The sequence below is a fragment of the Lithobates pipiens genome, unplaced genomic scaffold (genome assembly GCF_037356315.1).
Source record: "Lithobates pipiens isolate NorthernLeopardFrog02 unplaced genomic scaffold, aLitPip1_a1.2 Scaffold_30, whole genome shotgun sequence".
Classification (NCBI taxonomy): domain Eukaryota; kingdom Metazoa; phylum Chordata; class Amphibia; order Anura; family Ranidae; genus Lithobates; species Lithobates pipiens.
Window position 1 is genome coordinate 99,785,714 of NW_027507791.1, and position 14,323 is coordinate 99,800,036.

The 14,323-nt window shown below is 37.3% G+C and overlaps 1 protein-coding gene and 3 long non-coding RNA genes across 5 annotated transcripts; 1 reads left to right on the forward strand and 3 right to left on the reverse strand.

Moving 5' to 3' along the window:
* Positions 1 to 414: 414 nt before the first annotated feature.
* On the reverse strand, positions 415 to 5,668 carry LOC143943119 (uncharacterized). Of its 2 annotated transcripts, none has more exons than XR_013264881.1 (2): positions 730 to 1,270; positions 415 to 583 (listed from the first exon to the last, which is right to left on the reverse strand). XR_013264881.1 is itself a non-coding variant. In XM_077464686.1 (2 exons), exons 1-2 carry the CDS (start codon positions 5,647 to 5,649, stop codon positions 557 to 559), a joined length of 948 nt encoding a protein of 315 aa, XP_077320812.1. In that variant the 5' UTR covers positions 5,650 to 5,668; the 3' UTR covers positions 415 to 556. The 2 variants fall into 2 exon arrangements, 1 of the variants encoding a protein (XP_077320812.1); XM_077464686.1 differs by lacking the exon at positions 730 to 1,270 and adding an exon at positions 4,729 to 5,668.
* Positions 5,669 to 6,014: 346 nt separating this feature from the next.
* Positions 6,015 to 6,870, reverse strand: LOC143943120 (uncharacterized). The gene is made up of 2 exons (XR_013264882.1): positions 6,683 to 6,870; positions 6,015 to 6,450 (listed from the first exon to the last, which is right to left on the reverse strand). It is a non-coding gene; the product is annotated as an uncharacterized LOC143943120 (long non-coding RNA).
* A 4,747-nt stretch (positions 6,871 to 11,617) lies between these two features.
* LOC143942108 (uncharacterized) lies at positions 11,618 to 13,160 on the reverse strand. The gene is made up of 2 exons (XR_013264685.1): positions 12,286 to 13,160; positions 11,618 to 12,053 (listed from the first exon to the last, which is right to left on the reverse strand). It is a non-coding gene; the product is annotated as an uncharacterized LOC143942108 (long non-coding RNA).
* Positions 13,161 to 13,392: 232 nt separating this feature from the next.
* On the forward strand, positions 13,393 to 14,055 carry LOC143942109 (uncharacterized). The gene is made up of 2 exons (XR_013264686.1): positions 13,393 to 13,740; positions 13,887 to 14,055. It is a non-coding gene; the product is annotated as an uncharacterized LOC143942109 (long non-coding RNA).
* Positions 14,056 to 14,323: the final 268 nt, after the last annotated feature.

A 14,323-nucleotide genomic window follows, 5' to 3' on the forward strand; every position in this document is an offset into this window, starting at 1 on the left:
CGCTGCTGTGTATCAGCCAATTAGGAGGAGTCTGCCGGATGGCTTAGACATTCGTGGACATTGTTGGAGAGAGATGGGGCTCAGGTAAGTAATTAGAGGGGTGCTGGGGAGGCTGCTACACACAAAGGTTTTTTTTATCTTAATGCATATGAATTGAGATAAAAAACCTTCTGCCTTTACAACTACTTTAACATTTCCAAATATGAAAACAGAAAGATTGATTTGTTTTACTTGGGTAAACTTTATTTTACAATGTCAAACAACGAAATGATTCAAACCTCCATCAGTACCCCATTAATTGACACCTCATCCCTTTTTAGAAATATCAAAAAAGGTTTTTTTTTTTAAAGGTAAACCAAGCCTAAGAGAGTGGGATGTTAACGGTGCAATAAATCAAACTATATTCATATTAAAAAAATTACAAAATTTATTTATACATAGTTCATAAAAACAGAGCAGTGATCTGTATAATCATACTGAGGTTATATACAACTTTGTGGTCCAATAGATGGTAAAGTTGAGGTAGTTGCGATTGATTTATCCCGACATGTTTCGCTTAATGCTTCATCAGAGGATAAGCCAACTACCAACATAATAAATTCAAAAAGAGAAAACATAGATTAATTACACAAAGTACATTTCATTATACATAGTTCATACAGGTAATCGGCATATATAGTGTTTAAAGGACACGAGTAAGGTTCAAAAAAATGATGGAAATATGCTCACCCCCATTTTACCGACCCATTCGTACCCCAGGAAAAGTTATATGACTACCAGATGGATAGAAGAATGCAGGGCAACAAGTACAGCAGCCAGGCAATATAGCTGGAGAGGGCATAGACGGCGGCTAATTGGGACAGAAAAATTATATCATATGTCAGCCTACTATTTATACATAAGAGCTATGTTGTTATTTTATTTTATACTATAGTCAATATATAGGAGTAACCTATAGCCTTTTTAAAAAAATATTTTATTCTAGTATAGCAGTCATTTTCAAATTTTTTGCATTTTTAATTTAAATAAATATTTTATACTAGTGGGGCCCAATTACTTTTTATTTAAATACATCCACTTACATTTACTGACGATAAAGTAGAGTTTCCTTAATATGTTTTATTTCCCAGATTTTATATTATGTCCACCAAAGTATATAGGGAATTCTCCTTCAAATTAAGATAAGCCCAGAATGATAGCACACTCACATGGGCTCTACAACCTGTTTGCACGATATCTAGGAAGGAAAAATGCATTTACCATTAATTAAAGTGTGAAAAAAGAAAGAAATTCATTCTCAGCAATAAAATGTTAAAGTTACTAACCAGCCAGCAAACGTGGACCTCCTCCTAGCACGGCTCCCCCACAATAGAGCCGAATGTTTTGTGTCCCAATATATATACCGCCATCCATCGAGCCGGCGTCTGACGTCACCGGTTCGATGCGGACGTAAACAGCGGCAGTGCGCATGCGCGAGAGAGCCATTAGGGGAATCTGGAGACTACATTTCCCACAAGGCCTCGGTGCAAACACCGGTATTCAGGGAAACGTATAGGAGGGGACAGCCAGAGCGCAGCTAATGCAATGCTCTGGCTAGCACCCTCATATTGCTCCAAGAGTGTATGTTTCCCTGTCTCGCACGCAGGGATCACCGCTAACCGGTGGGCAACCCGCCAAACCAGATAAAATCCGATCCAGTAAAGGTGCCCTCGGGCGTCCATATGCTCCTCTCCAATGCCAAAGTGCCAAAAGCTGCCGACCAGGAGTCATGCATCATAATTACATGCGATACTCAAACAATCATGAGTCGCATGACAGACCACACATGGGGAATGGAAATTGTTTTTAAATAAAAGCCGGGGGAGCAAAGAGATATATGTTTATATACCCCAATATATCAATCGGTGCAATCGCGATAATGGACCAAATTAATCGCGAAATCCGTATATATATTTATTAGAAAACCCTATTTCGTGTCCCAAAAACAAAATTCACAGTCTATTTTAATATCAATAATCTAGGATATCACAGACAACTATAAATATATCCGATATATCAGAATGATATATAATTATGTAAATAATAATTAATAAAAAACAGGACAAAACAAAACAAAACTAAACAAGGGAAAAACACAGCAAATATCCCCCCCCCCCCCCCCACACCCCACCCAGACCAAAGATCCTCAAAGAAAGGATCGATAACTCAAATTTTCATTAAACCCAGGGAATATTATTGCCTTTAACTTATATATCCATCTTGCTTCTATTTGTAAAAGTTTTTTGTCAACACTCCCCCCTCTTGAAGAGAGTGGGACATGATCTAAAGCCTGGAATCTAATATAGTCTGGGTTAAAGTCATGATGTAGGCCTATATGCCTACCAATTGCTGTGGTCATTTTTCTATTAAGAATTGGTTTTATATGGTCTCTCATCCGTATTGCGAAGGCTCTTTTTGTTTTGCCTATGTAAAATCCTCCACACCGGCACTGCGCCAAATACACTATGCCAAGTGTGGAGCAGGTCACACAGGATTTTAATTGGTGCCAATTTCCATTTGGTAATTTAAATCTACTACAGCTAGCCATATATCTGCACATATCACAATGTCCGCATGGGTAGGAGCCAAATTTCCCTATTTTGGGTTCATTATCACAGTCAATATAATGACTATGTACCAAACGGTCCTTCAAAGAGGGAGCCCGTTTGTAGGTGATCTCAGGGTATTCATTAACATATTTCTTCACAACTGGGTCGGCCAATAATAGAGGCCAAAATGTCTGTATTATATCTCTAAATTTTTTATTTTGATTAGAATGTTGGGTAACTAATCTTACAGTTTTAGCAATTTTAGCAGGTTTTTTAGTAAAAATAAGGGTATTTCTATCTTTCTGTTGGACTAGATTATATGCTTTTTTCAGGCATTTATGGGTATATCCACGTACTATTAGCCTATCATGTAACTCTCTAGCTGCTAATTTATAATCTGATTCCTGACTGCAATTTCGTTTGAGCCTGAGATACTGACTATACGGTATAGATCTTATCAGAGATGGTGGATGTGAGCTTTTGGCATGTAGAATAGTATTTCCAGCCGTCGGTTTCCTAAAGATAGAGGAGGTCAATAGGCCTTCAGAGTCAACATGGATCTTTAGGTCTAAAAATTCCACCTCCCTTCTGTCATATTTGAGAGTAAAATAGAGGTTATAGTCATTAATCAAAATTTGTTGAAAAAATTGGTTTAATTCAATTTCAGTTCCAGACCAAAAAATAAGAATATCATCCAAATACCTATACCAGGCAAGGACCTTTTCAATCATTGGTATCATATCTTCTCGCGAAAATAGTTCTTTTTCCCATCCCCCCAGGTACAGGTTGGCATACGATGGGGCACATTTGGTCCCCATCGCAACCCCCTGCACCTGGAGGTAATGGGTCTGATCAAACTGGAAAATATTGTGTCTAAGCACAAAATTCAACAGTTCAACTACAAAGTCTGTATATTTAGCACCTCGAGGGCCTCTTTCGCTGAGGAATGTCCGCACAACTTCCACCCCCCTATCATGGGGGATGGCGTTGTAGAGACACTCCACATCGACCGTGACAAGCCAGCAATCTGGGGGTAAAGACATTCCCTCAATTGTTTTAAGTAAGTCTATTGTATCCTTAATATAGGAAAATAGTGATGTAACGTGTGGACGTAAGTAGTTATCAATTAGTGAGCTACTATTTTCCGTTAGACATTGGCAACTAGATATTATTGGTCTTCCTGGAGGTTCCAATATAGATTTATGAACCTTCGGGAGCGCATAAAAGGTAGGTATCTTAGGATCTTTAGTATTTAGAAATTCCCAGGTATTTTTGTCAATAGTTCCTGATCTGTATGCTTTAAATATAATATTACGGAATTGCATCTCATAATTAATAATTATCGTAGTTGAAATAGGGCGATACCAATCTTTGTTTTTTAAAATTTTAAGACACATATGAACATATTGCTCTTTATCCATGACAACCAAGTTACCTCCTTTATCCGCTGGTTTAATTATCAAGTTGGAATTAGATTGTAAAGAGTGTAATGCCTGCAATTGATGTTCGTTGAGATTGGAGTTTTCAACAGTCTCAAATGAACTATTTTCTATTTTTCGGCAAACTTGTTGGGTAAATGCCCAAATATTTGGATTAGTGTTTAATTGAGGGAAATTGTTCGATTTGGGTTTAAAAGATTGTGGAGGGGGGAACGACAGACCCTCAATCGTCAGACCAACAGGCTCCAAAATTCCCGGGTCGTCCAAGAAGGTCTGTCCTTCCTCCCAAAGGTCCATCAAATCTTGGATCGCCTGGTACTCAATTATGCTATCCTCCAATTTATCCTCATGTACATTCCGAGTGGATACAGTCTCACTTTTATCAAACATAGTCTTGTAAAGTAATTTGCGAGAGAATAAATGTACGTCCTTTATTAATTCAAATATATCAATATTTTTGTTTGGACAGAATGTAAGGCCAAATTTCAGAACTTCTTTTTCATATTCAGTTAGTACATAAGAGGACAAATTAATAATGGACAGTTCTGAACAGGTAGTTGTTTCTAATCTATTCGGAGTATCATTTATTTCATTACATGTGGGGGTGATTCCTTCCCTAAAAAAATCGGTGCTACACGAAGATCAGCCGGAAGAGAAGTGCCCGAGGGAGAAATAATAATATTCTGACTAGGATTACTTACCGTGCAAGAGTTGCTAGTGGAGGTGTTATTAATTAAAGTAGAAGTGGCAGTAGAAATAGTAGAGATAGATGCTCTACGAAGAGACGGTGCCTGTGATGGTTGAAACATAGTAAGTGAGCGTATTGGTGCCTGTTTAGGGAGAATTAAGTGTGCTGAAGATGGTAAAGGAGTACTTAAGTGCAGGTGAGGGTGAGAAGGTTCCGCAGGTGCTGTATCTATATTCCCCTTTCTCCTTTTAGGTAGACGATCTCTAGTTAGATCTCTGTAGATAGTGGATTGGCTAGACGAAGCAGAGGGAGATGAAGAAGAGGGAGACAAGTTAGACATATTATTTACCGTTCTATCATTTCTCGTTCTATAGGATTGTTGATTTCTATAGTTTCTATTCCGTTCATTAGTAGGCCATTTATAGGCATATCCATTACTGTATGCATTACAGTCCCTTAAATATTTATTTTCCTTGGACCGAATAATGTCTAATGTGTAAGACTCAATATGTTTTTGAATCTCCTGTTCCTTCTTCTTAAATCTAGGTATAGAAGTAACAGTTGTGTAGTCTTCACACCACTGATCAATGGCTTTGTCCAGCTGTGTGAGGTCATGTTCAAATTGCATATTGAGCAATGTCATCATTTGGAGTGAACAATTTTGTAGATTTTCTTCCCATTTATTTTTTATCAAATCATCAATTTTATTTAGGTTAGGAAAAATTTGGACCCTCAGTCCCCAAGGTGCTATTTGGTTTTCTATATACTTCAAGAAGAATTTTTTATTCCAAAAGATTCGTACTTTACGTTCTAATAGGCGTTGTAGGAGGTGGAAAGCATGTTCCAATTCTTTATCTGTTATCTCGCTAGTTTTTTGAGACTCATGGATTTTGCTCATCAGTCCCTCCCATGCCTCTCCACAAAAACCCGTCATGCTCAATGACCCAGGGAGGGGGAAGAGAAAAGGGGGGGAAAAAAGGGGGAAAAAAAAAGGGGATACAAATCGTCCTGTATAAAATACAAACACTAAATCACAATAATATATATAGTTAAATCATTTCAAGATTAACAATAAATTATTGTACTGACTAAGGTTGAATCAAGAAGAGCAAAATGCGTATTGAAACGCTAATTGTAAAGTCAAACAACGAAATGATTCAAACCTCCATCAGTACCCCATTAATTGACACCTCATCCCTTTTTAGAAATATCAAAAAAGGTTTTTTTTTTTAAAGGTAAACCAAGCCTAAGAGAGTGGGATGTTAACGGTGCAATAAATCAAACTATATTCATATTAAAAAAATTACAAAATTTATTTATACATAGTTCATAAAAACAGAGCAGTGATCTGTATAATCATACTGAGGTTATATACAACTTTGTGGTCCAATAGATGGTAAAGTTGAGGTAGTTGCGATTGATTTATCCCGACATGTTTCGCTTAATGCTTCATCAGAGGATAAGCCAACTACCAACATAATAAATTCAAAAAGAGAAAACATAGATTAATTACACAAAGTACATTTCATTATACATAGTTCATACAGGTAATCGGCATATATAGTGTTTAAAGGACACGAGTAAGGTTCAAAAAAATGATGGAAATATGCTCACCCCCATTTTACCGACCCATTCGTACCCCAGGAAAAGTTATATGACTACCAGATGGATAGAAGAATGCAGGGCAACAAGTACAGCAGCCAGGCAATATAGCTGGAGAGGGCATAGACGGCGGCTAATTGGGACAGAAAAATTATATCATATGTCAGCCTACTATTTATACATAAGAGCTATGTTGTTATTTTATTTTATACTATAGTCAATATATAGGAGTAACCTATAGCCTTTTTAAAAAAATATTTTATTCTAGTATAGCAGTCATTTTCAAATTTTTTGCATTTTTAATTTAAATAAATATTTTATACTAGTGGGGCCCAATTACTTTTTATTTAAATACATCCACTTACATTTACTGACGATAAAGTAGAGTTTCCTTAATATGTTTTATTTCCCAGATTTTATATTATGTCCACCAAAGTATATAGGGAATTCTCCTTCAAATTAAGATAAGCCCAGAATGATAGCACACTCACATGGGCTCTACAACCTGTTTGCACGATATCTAGGAAGGAAAAATGCATTTACCATTAATTAAAGTGTGAAAAAAGAAAGAAATTCATTCTCAGCAATAAAATGTTAAAGTTACTAACCAGCCAGCAAACGTGGACCTCCTCCTAGCACGGCTCCCCCACAATAGAGCCGAATGTTTTGTGTCCCAATATATATACCGCCATCCATCGAGCCGGCGTCTGACGTCACCGGTTCGATGCGGACGTAAACAGCGGCAGTGCGCATGCGCGAGAGAGCCATTAGGGGAATCTGGAGACTACATTTCCCACAAGGCCTCGGTGCAAACACCGGTATTCAGGGAAACGTATAGGAGGGGACAGCCAGAGCGCAGCTAATGCAATGCTCTGGCTAGCACCCTCATATTGCTCCAAGAGTGTATGTTTCCCTGTCTCGCACGCAGGGATCACCGCTAACCGGTGGGCAACCCGCCAAACCAGATAAAATCCGATCCAGTAAAGGTGCCCTCGGGCGTCCATATGCTCCTCTCCAATGCCAAAGTGCCAAAAGCTGCCGACCAGGAGTCATGCATCATAATTACATGCGATACTCAAACAATCATGAGTCGCATGACAGACCACACATGGGGAATGGAAATTGTTTTTAAATAAAAGCCGGGGGAGCAAAGAGATATATGTTTATATACCCCAATATATCAATCGGTGCAATCGCGATAATGGACCAAATTAATCGCGAAATCCGTATATATATTTATTAGAAAACCCTATTTCGTGTCCCAAAAACAAAATTCACAGTCTATTTTAATATCAATAATCTAGGATATCACAGACAACTATAAATATATCCGATATATCAGAATGATATATAATTATGTAAATAATAATTAATAAAAAACAGGACAAAACAAAACAAAACTAAACAAGGGAAAAACACAGCAAATATCCCCCCCCCCCACACCCCACCCAGACCAAAGATCCTCAAAGAAAGGATCGATAACTCAAATTTTCATTAAACCCAGGGAATATTATTGCCTTTAACTTATATATCCATCTTGCTTCTATTTGTAAAAGTTTTTTGTCAACACTCCCCCCTCTTGAAGAGAGTGGGACATGATCTAAAGCCTGGAATCTAATATAGTCTGGGTTAAAGTCATGATGTAGGCCTATATGCCTACCAATTGCTGTGGTCATTTTTCTATTAAGAATTGGTTTTATATGGTCTCTCATCCGTATTGCGAAGGCTCTTTTTGTTTTGCCTATGTAAAATCCTCCACACCGGGACTGCGCCAAATACACTATGCCAAGTGTGGAGCAGGTCACACAGGATTTTAATTGGTGCCAATTTCCATTTGGTAATTTAAATCTACTACAGCTAGCCATATATCTGCACATATCACAATGTCCACATGGGTAGGAGCCAAATTTCCCTATTTTGGGTTCATTATCACAGTCAATATAATGACTATGTACCAAACGGTCCTTCAAAGAGGGAGCCCGTTTGTAGGTGATCTCAGGGTATTCATTAACATATTTCTTCACAACTGGGTCGGCCAATAATAGAGGCCAAAATGTCTGTATTATATCTCTAAATTTTTTATTTTGATTAGAATGTTGGGTAACTAATCTTACAGTTTTAGCTATTTTAGCAGGTTTTTTAGTAAAAATAAGGGTATTTCTATCTTTCTGTTGGACTAGATTATATGCTTTTTTCAGGCATTTATGGGTATATCCACGTACTATTAGCCTATCATGTAACTCTCTAGCTGCTAATTTATAATCTGATTCCTGACTGCAATTTCGTTTGAGCCTGAGATACTGACTATACGGTATAGATCTTATCAGAGATGGTGGATGTGAGCTTTTGGCATGTAGAATAGTATTTCCAGCCGTCGGTTTCCTAAAGATAGAGGAGGTCAATAGGCCTTCAGAGTCAACATGGATCTTTAGGTCTAAAAATTCCACCTCCCTTCTGTCATATTTGAGAGTAAAATAGAGGTTATAGTCATTAATCAAAATTTGTTGAAAAAATTGGTTTAATTCAATTTCAGTTCCAGACCAAAAAATAAGAATATCATCCAAATACCTATACCAGGCAAGGACCTTTTCAATCATTGGTATCATATCTTCTCGCGAAAATAGTTCTTTTTCCCATCCCCCCAGGTACAGGTTGGCATACGATGGGGCACATTTGGTCCCCATCGCAACCCCCTGCACCTGGAGGTAATGGGTCTGATCAAACTGGAAAATATTGTGTCTAAGCACAAAATTCAACAGTTCAACTACAAAGTCTGTATATTTAGCACCTCGAGGGCCTCTTTCGCTGAGGAATGTCCGCACAACTTCCACCCCCCTATCATGGGGGATGGCGTTGTAGAGACACTCCACATCGACCGTGACAAGCCAGCAATCTGGGGGTAAAGACATTCCCTCAATTGTTTTAAGTAAGTCTATTGTATCCTTAATATAGGAAAATAGTGATGTAACGTGTGGACGTAAGTAGTTATCAATTAGTGAGCTACTATTTTCCGTTAGACATTGGCAACTAGATATTATTGGTCTTCCTGGAGGTTCCAATATAGATTTATGAACCTTCGGGAGCGCATAAAAGGTAGGTATCTTAGGATCTTTAGTATTTAGAAATTCCCAGGTATTTTTGTCAATAGTTCCTGATCTGTATGCTTTAAATATAATATTACGGAATTGCATCTCATAATTAATAATTATCGTAGTTGAAATAGGGCGATACCAATCTTTGTTTTTTAAAATTTTAAGACACATATGAACATATTGCTCTTTATCCATGACAACCAAGTTACCTCCTTTATCCGCTGGTTTAATTATCAAGTTGGAATTAGATTGTAAAGAGTGTAATGCCTGCAATTGATGTTCGTTGAGATTGGAGTTTTCAACAGTCTCAAATGAACTATTTTCTATTTTTCGGCAAACTTGTTGGGTAAATGCCCAAATATTTGGATTAGTGTTTAATTGAGGGAAATTGTTCGATTTGGGTTTAAAAGATTGTGGAGGGGGGAACGACAGACCCTCAATCGTCAGACCAACAGGCTCCAAAATTCCCGGGTCGTCCAAGAAGGTCTGTCCTTCCTCCCAAAGGTCCATCAAATCTTGGATCGCCTGGTACTCAATTATGCTATCCTCCAATTTATCCTCATGTACATTCCGAGTGGATACAGTCTCACTTTTATCAAACATAGTCTTGTAAAGTAATTTGCGAGAGAATAAATGTACGTCCTTTATTAATTCAAATATATCAATATTTTTGTTTGGACAGAATGTAAGGCCAAATTTCAGAACTTCTTTTTCATATTCAGTTAGTACATAAGAGGACAAATTAATAATGGACAGTTCTGAACAGGTAGTTGTTTCTAATCTATTCGGAGTATCATTTATTTCATTACATGTGGGGGTGATTCCTTCCCTAAAAAAATCGGTGCTACACGAAGATCAGCCGGAAGAGAAGTGCCCGAGGGAGAAATAATAATATTCTGACTAGGATTACTTACCGTGCAAGAGTTGCTAGTGGAGGTGTTATTAATTAAAGTAGAAGTGGCAGTAGAAATAGTAGAGATAGATGCTCTACGAAGAGACGGTGCCTGTGATGGTTGAAACATAGTAAGTGAGTGTATTGGTGCCTGTTTAGGGAGAATTAAGTGTGCTGAAGATGGTAAAGGAGTACTTAAGTGCAGGTGAGGGTGAGAAGGTTCCGCAGGTGCTGTATCTATATTCCCCTTTCTCCTTTTAGGTAGACGATCTCTAGTTAGATCTCTGTAGATAGTGGATTGGCTAGACGAAGCAGAGGGAGATGAAGAAGAGGGAGACAAGTTAGACATATTATTTACCGTTCTATCATTTCTCGTTCTATAGGATTGTTGATTTCTATAGTTTCTATTCCGTTCATTAGTAGGCCATTTATAGGCATATCCATTACTGTATGCATTACAGTCCCTTAAATATTTATTTTCCTTGGACCGAATAATGTCTAATGTGTAAGACTCAATATGTTTTTGAATCTCCTGTTCCTTCTTCTTAAATCTAGGTATAGAAGTAACAGTTGTGTAGTCTTCACACCACTGATCAATGGCTTTGTCCAGCTGTGTGAGGTCATGTTCAAATTGCATATTGAGCAATGTCATCATTTGGAGTGAACAATTTTGTAGATTTTCTTCCCATTTATTTTTTATCAAATCATCAATTTTATTTAGGTTAGGAAAAATTTGGACCCTCAGTCCCCAAGGTGCTATTTGGTTTTCTATATACTTCAAGAAGAATTTTTTATTCCAAAAGATTCGTACTTTACGTTCTAATAGGCGTTGTAGGAGGTGGAAAGCATGTTCCAATTCTTTATCTGTTATCTCGCTAGTTTTTTGAGACTCATGGATTTTGCTCATCAGTCCCTCCCATGCCTCTCCACAAAAACCCGTCATGCTCAATGACCCAGGGAGGGGGAAGAGAAAAGGGGGGGAAAAAAGGGGAAAAAAAAAAAAAAAAAAGGGGATACAAATCGTCCTGTATAAAATACAAACACTAAATCACAATAATATATATAGTTAAATCATTTCAAGATTAACAATAAATTATTGTACTGACTAAGGTTGAATCAAGAAGAGCAAAATGCGTATTGAAACGCTAATTGTAAAGTCAAACAACGAAATGATTCAAACCTCCATCAGTACCCCATTAATTGACACCTCATCCCTTTTTAGAAATATCAAAAAAGGTTTTTTTTTTTAAAGGTAAACCAAGCCTAAGAGAGTGGGATGTTAACGGTGCAATAAATCAAACTATATTCATATTAAAAAAATTACAAAATTTATTTATACATAGTTCATAAAAACAGAGCAGTGATCTGTATAATCATACTGAGGTTATATACAACTTTGTGGTCCAATAGATGGTAAAGTTGAGGTAGTTGCGATTGATTTATCCCGACATGTTTCGCTTAATGCTTCATCAGAGGATAAGCCAACTACCAACATAATAAATTCAAAAAGAGAAAACATAGATTAATTACACAAAGTACATTTCATTATACATAGTTCATACAGGTAATCGGCATATATAGTGTTTAAAGGACACGAGTAAGGTTCAAAAAAATGATGGAAATATGCTCACCCCCATTTTACCGACCCATTCGTACCCCAGGAAAAGTTATATGACTACCAGATGGATAGAAGAATGCAGGGCAACAAGTACAGCAGCCAGGCAATATAGCTGGAGAGGGCATAGACGGCGGCTAATTGGGACAGAAAAATTATATCATATGTCAGCCTACTATTTATACATAAGAGCTATGTTGTTATTTTATTTTATACTATAGTCAATATATAGGAGTAACCTATAGCCTTTTTAAAAAAATATTTTATTCTAGTATAGCAGTCATTTTCAAATTTTTTGCATTTTTAATTTAAATAAATATTTTATACTAGTGGGGCCCAATTACTTTTTATTTAAATACATCCACTTACATTTACTGACGATAAAGTAGAGTTTCCTTAATATGTTTTATTTCCCAGATTTTATATTATGTCCACCAAAGTATATAGGGAATTCTCCTTCAAATTAAGATAAGCCCAGAATGATAGCACACTCACATGGGCTCTACAACCTGTTTGCACGATATCTAGGAAGGAAAAATGCATTTACCATTAATTAAAGTGTGAAAAAAGAAAGAAATTCATTCTCAGCAATAAAATGTTAAAGTTACTAACCAGCCAGCAAACGTGGACCTCCTCCTAGCACGGCTCCCCCACAATAGAGCCGAATGTTTTGTGTCCCAATATATATACCGCCGTCCATCGAGCCGGCGTCTGACGTCACCGGTTCGATGCGGACGTAAACAGCGGCAGTGCGCATGCGCGAGAGAGCCATTAGGGGAATCTGGAGACTACATTTCCCACAAGGCCTCGGTGCAAACACCGGTATTCAGGGAAACGTATAGGAGGGGACAGCCAGAGCGCAGCTAATGCAATGCTCTGGCTAGCACCCTCATATTGCTCCAAGAGTGTATGTTTCCCTGTCTCGCACGCAGGGATCACCGCTAACCGGTGGGCAACCCGCCAAACCAGATAAAATCCGATCCAGTAAAGGTGCCCTCGGGCGTCCATATGCTCCTCTCCAATGCCAAAGTGCCAAAAGCTGCCGACCAGGAGTCATGCATCATAATTACATGCGATACTCAAACAATCATGAGTCGCATGACAGACCACACATGGGGAATGGAAATTGTTTTTAAATAAAAGCCGGGGGAGCAAAGAGATATATGTTTATATACCCCAATATATCAATCGGTGCAATCGCGATAATGGACCAAATTAATCGCGAAATCCGTATATATATTTATTAGAAAACCCTATTTCGTGTCCCAAAAACAAAATTCACAGTCTATTTTAATATCAATAATCTAGGATATCACAGACAACTATAAATATATCCGATATATCAGAATGATATATAATTATGTAAATAATAATTAATAAAAAACAGGACAAAACAAAACAAAACTAAACAAGGGAAAAACACAGCAAATATCCCCCCCCCCCCCCCCACTCTACTTTATCGTCAGTAAATGTAAGTGGATGTATTTAAATAAAAAGTAATTGGGCCCCACTAGTATAAAATATTTATTTAAATTAAAAATGCAAAAAATTTGAAAATGACTGCTATACTAGAATAAAATATTTTTTTAAAAAGGCTATAGGTTACTCCTATATATTGACTATAGTATAAAATAAAATAACAACATAGCTCTTATGTATAAATAGTAGGCTGACATATGATATAATTTTTCTGTCCCAATTAGCCGCCGTCTATGCCCTCTCCAGCTATATTGCCTGGCTGCTGTACTTGTTGCCCTGCATTCTTCTATCCATCTGGTAGTCATATAACTTTTCCTGGGGTACGAATGGGTCGGTAAAATGGGGGTGAGCATATTTCCATCATTTTTTTGAACCTTACTCGTGTCCTTTAAACACTATATATGCCGATTACCTGTATGAACTATGTATAATGAAATGTACTTTGTGTAATTAATCTATGTTTTCTCTTTTTGAATTTATTATGTTGGTAGTTGGCTTATCCTCTGATGAAGCATTAAGCGAAACATGTCGGGATAAATCAATCGCAACTACCTCAACTTTACCATCTATTGGACCACAAAGTTGTATATAACCTCAGTATGATTATACAGATCACTGCTCTGTTTTTATGAACTATGTATAAATAAATTTTGTAATTTTTTTAATATGAATATAGTTTGATTTATTGCACCGTTAACATCCCACTCTCTTAGGCTTGGTTTACCTTTAAAAAAAAAAACCTTTTTTGATATTTTTTATTTTACAATGATTTGTAACATTATTAAGCAATAAACAATTTCACGTAGATATTTAACCGCTGGAGTCCCAGTAAGTGGCGTTACTAGAGCTAGAAGCCAGATGCCCGGTATCTCTGGGGGATGTCCCAAGTCCTAGAGGCTGGGATCTCCAGCCACTGCAGCAACCAGAA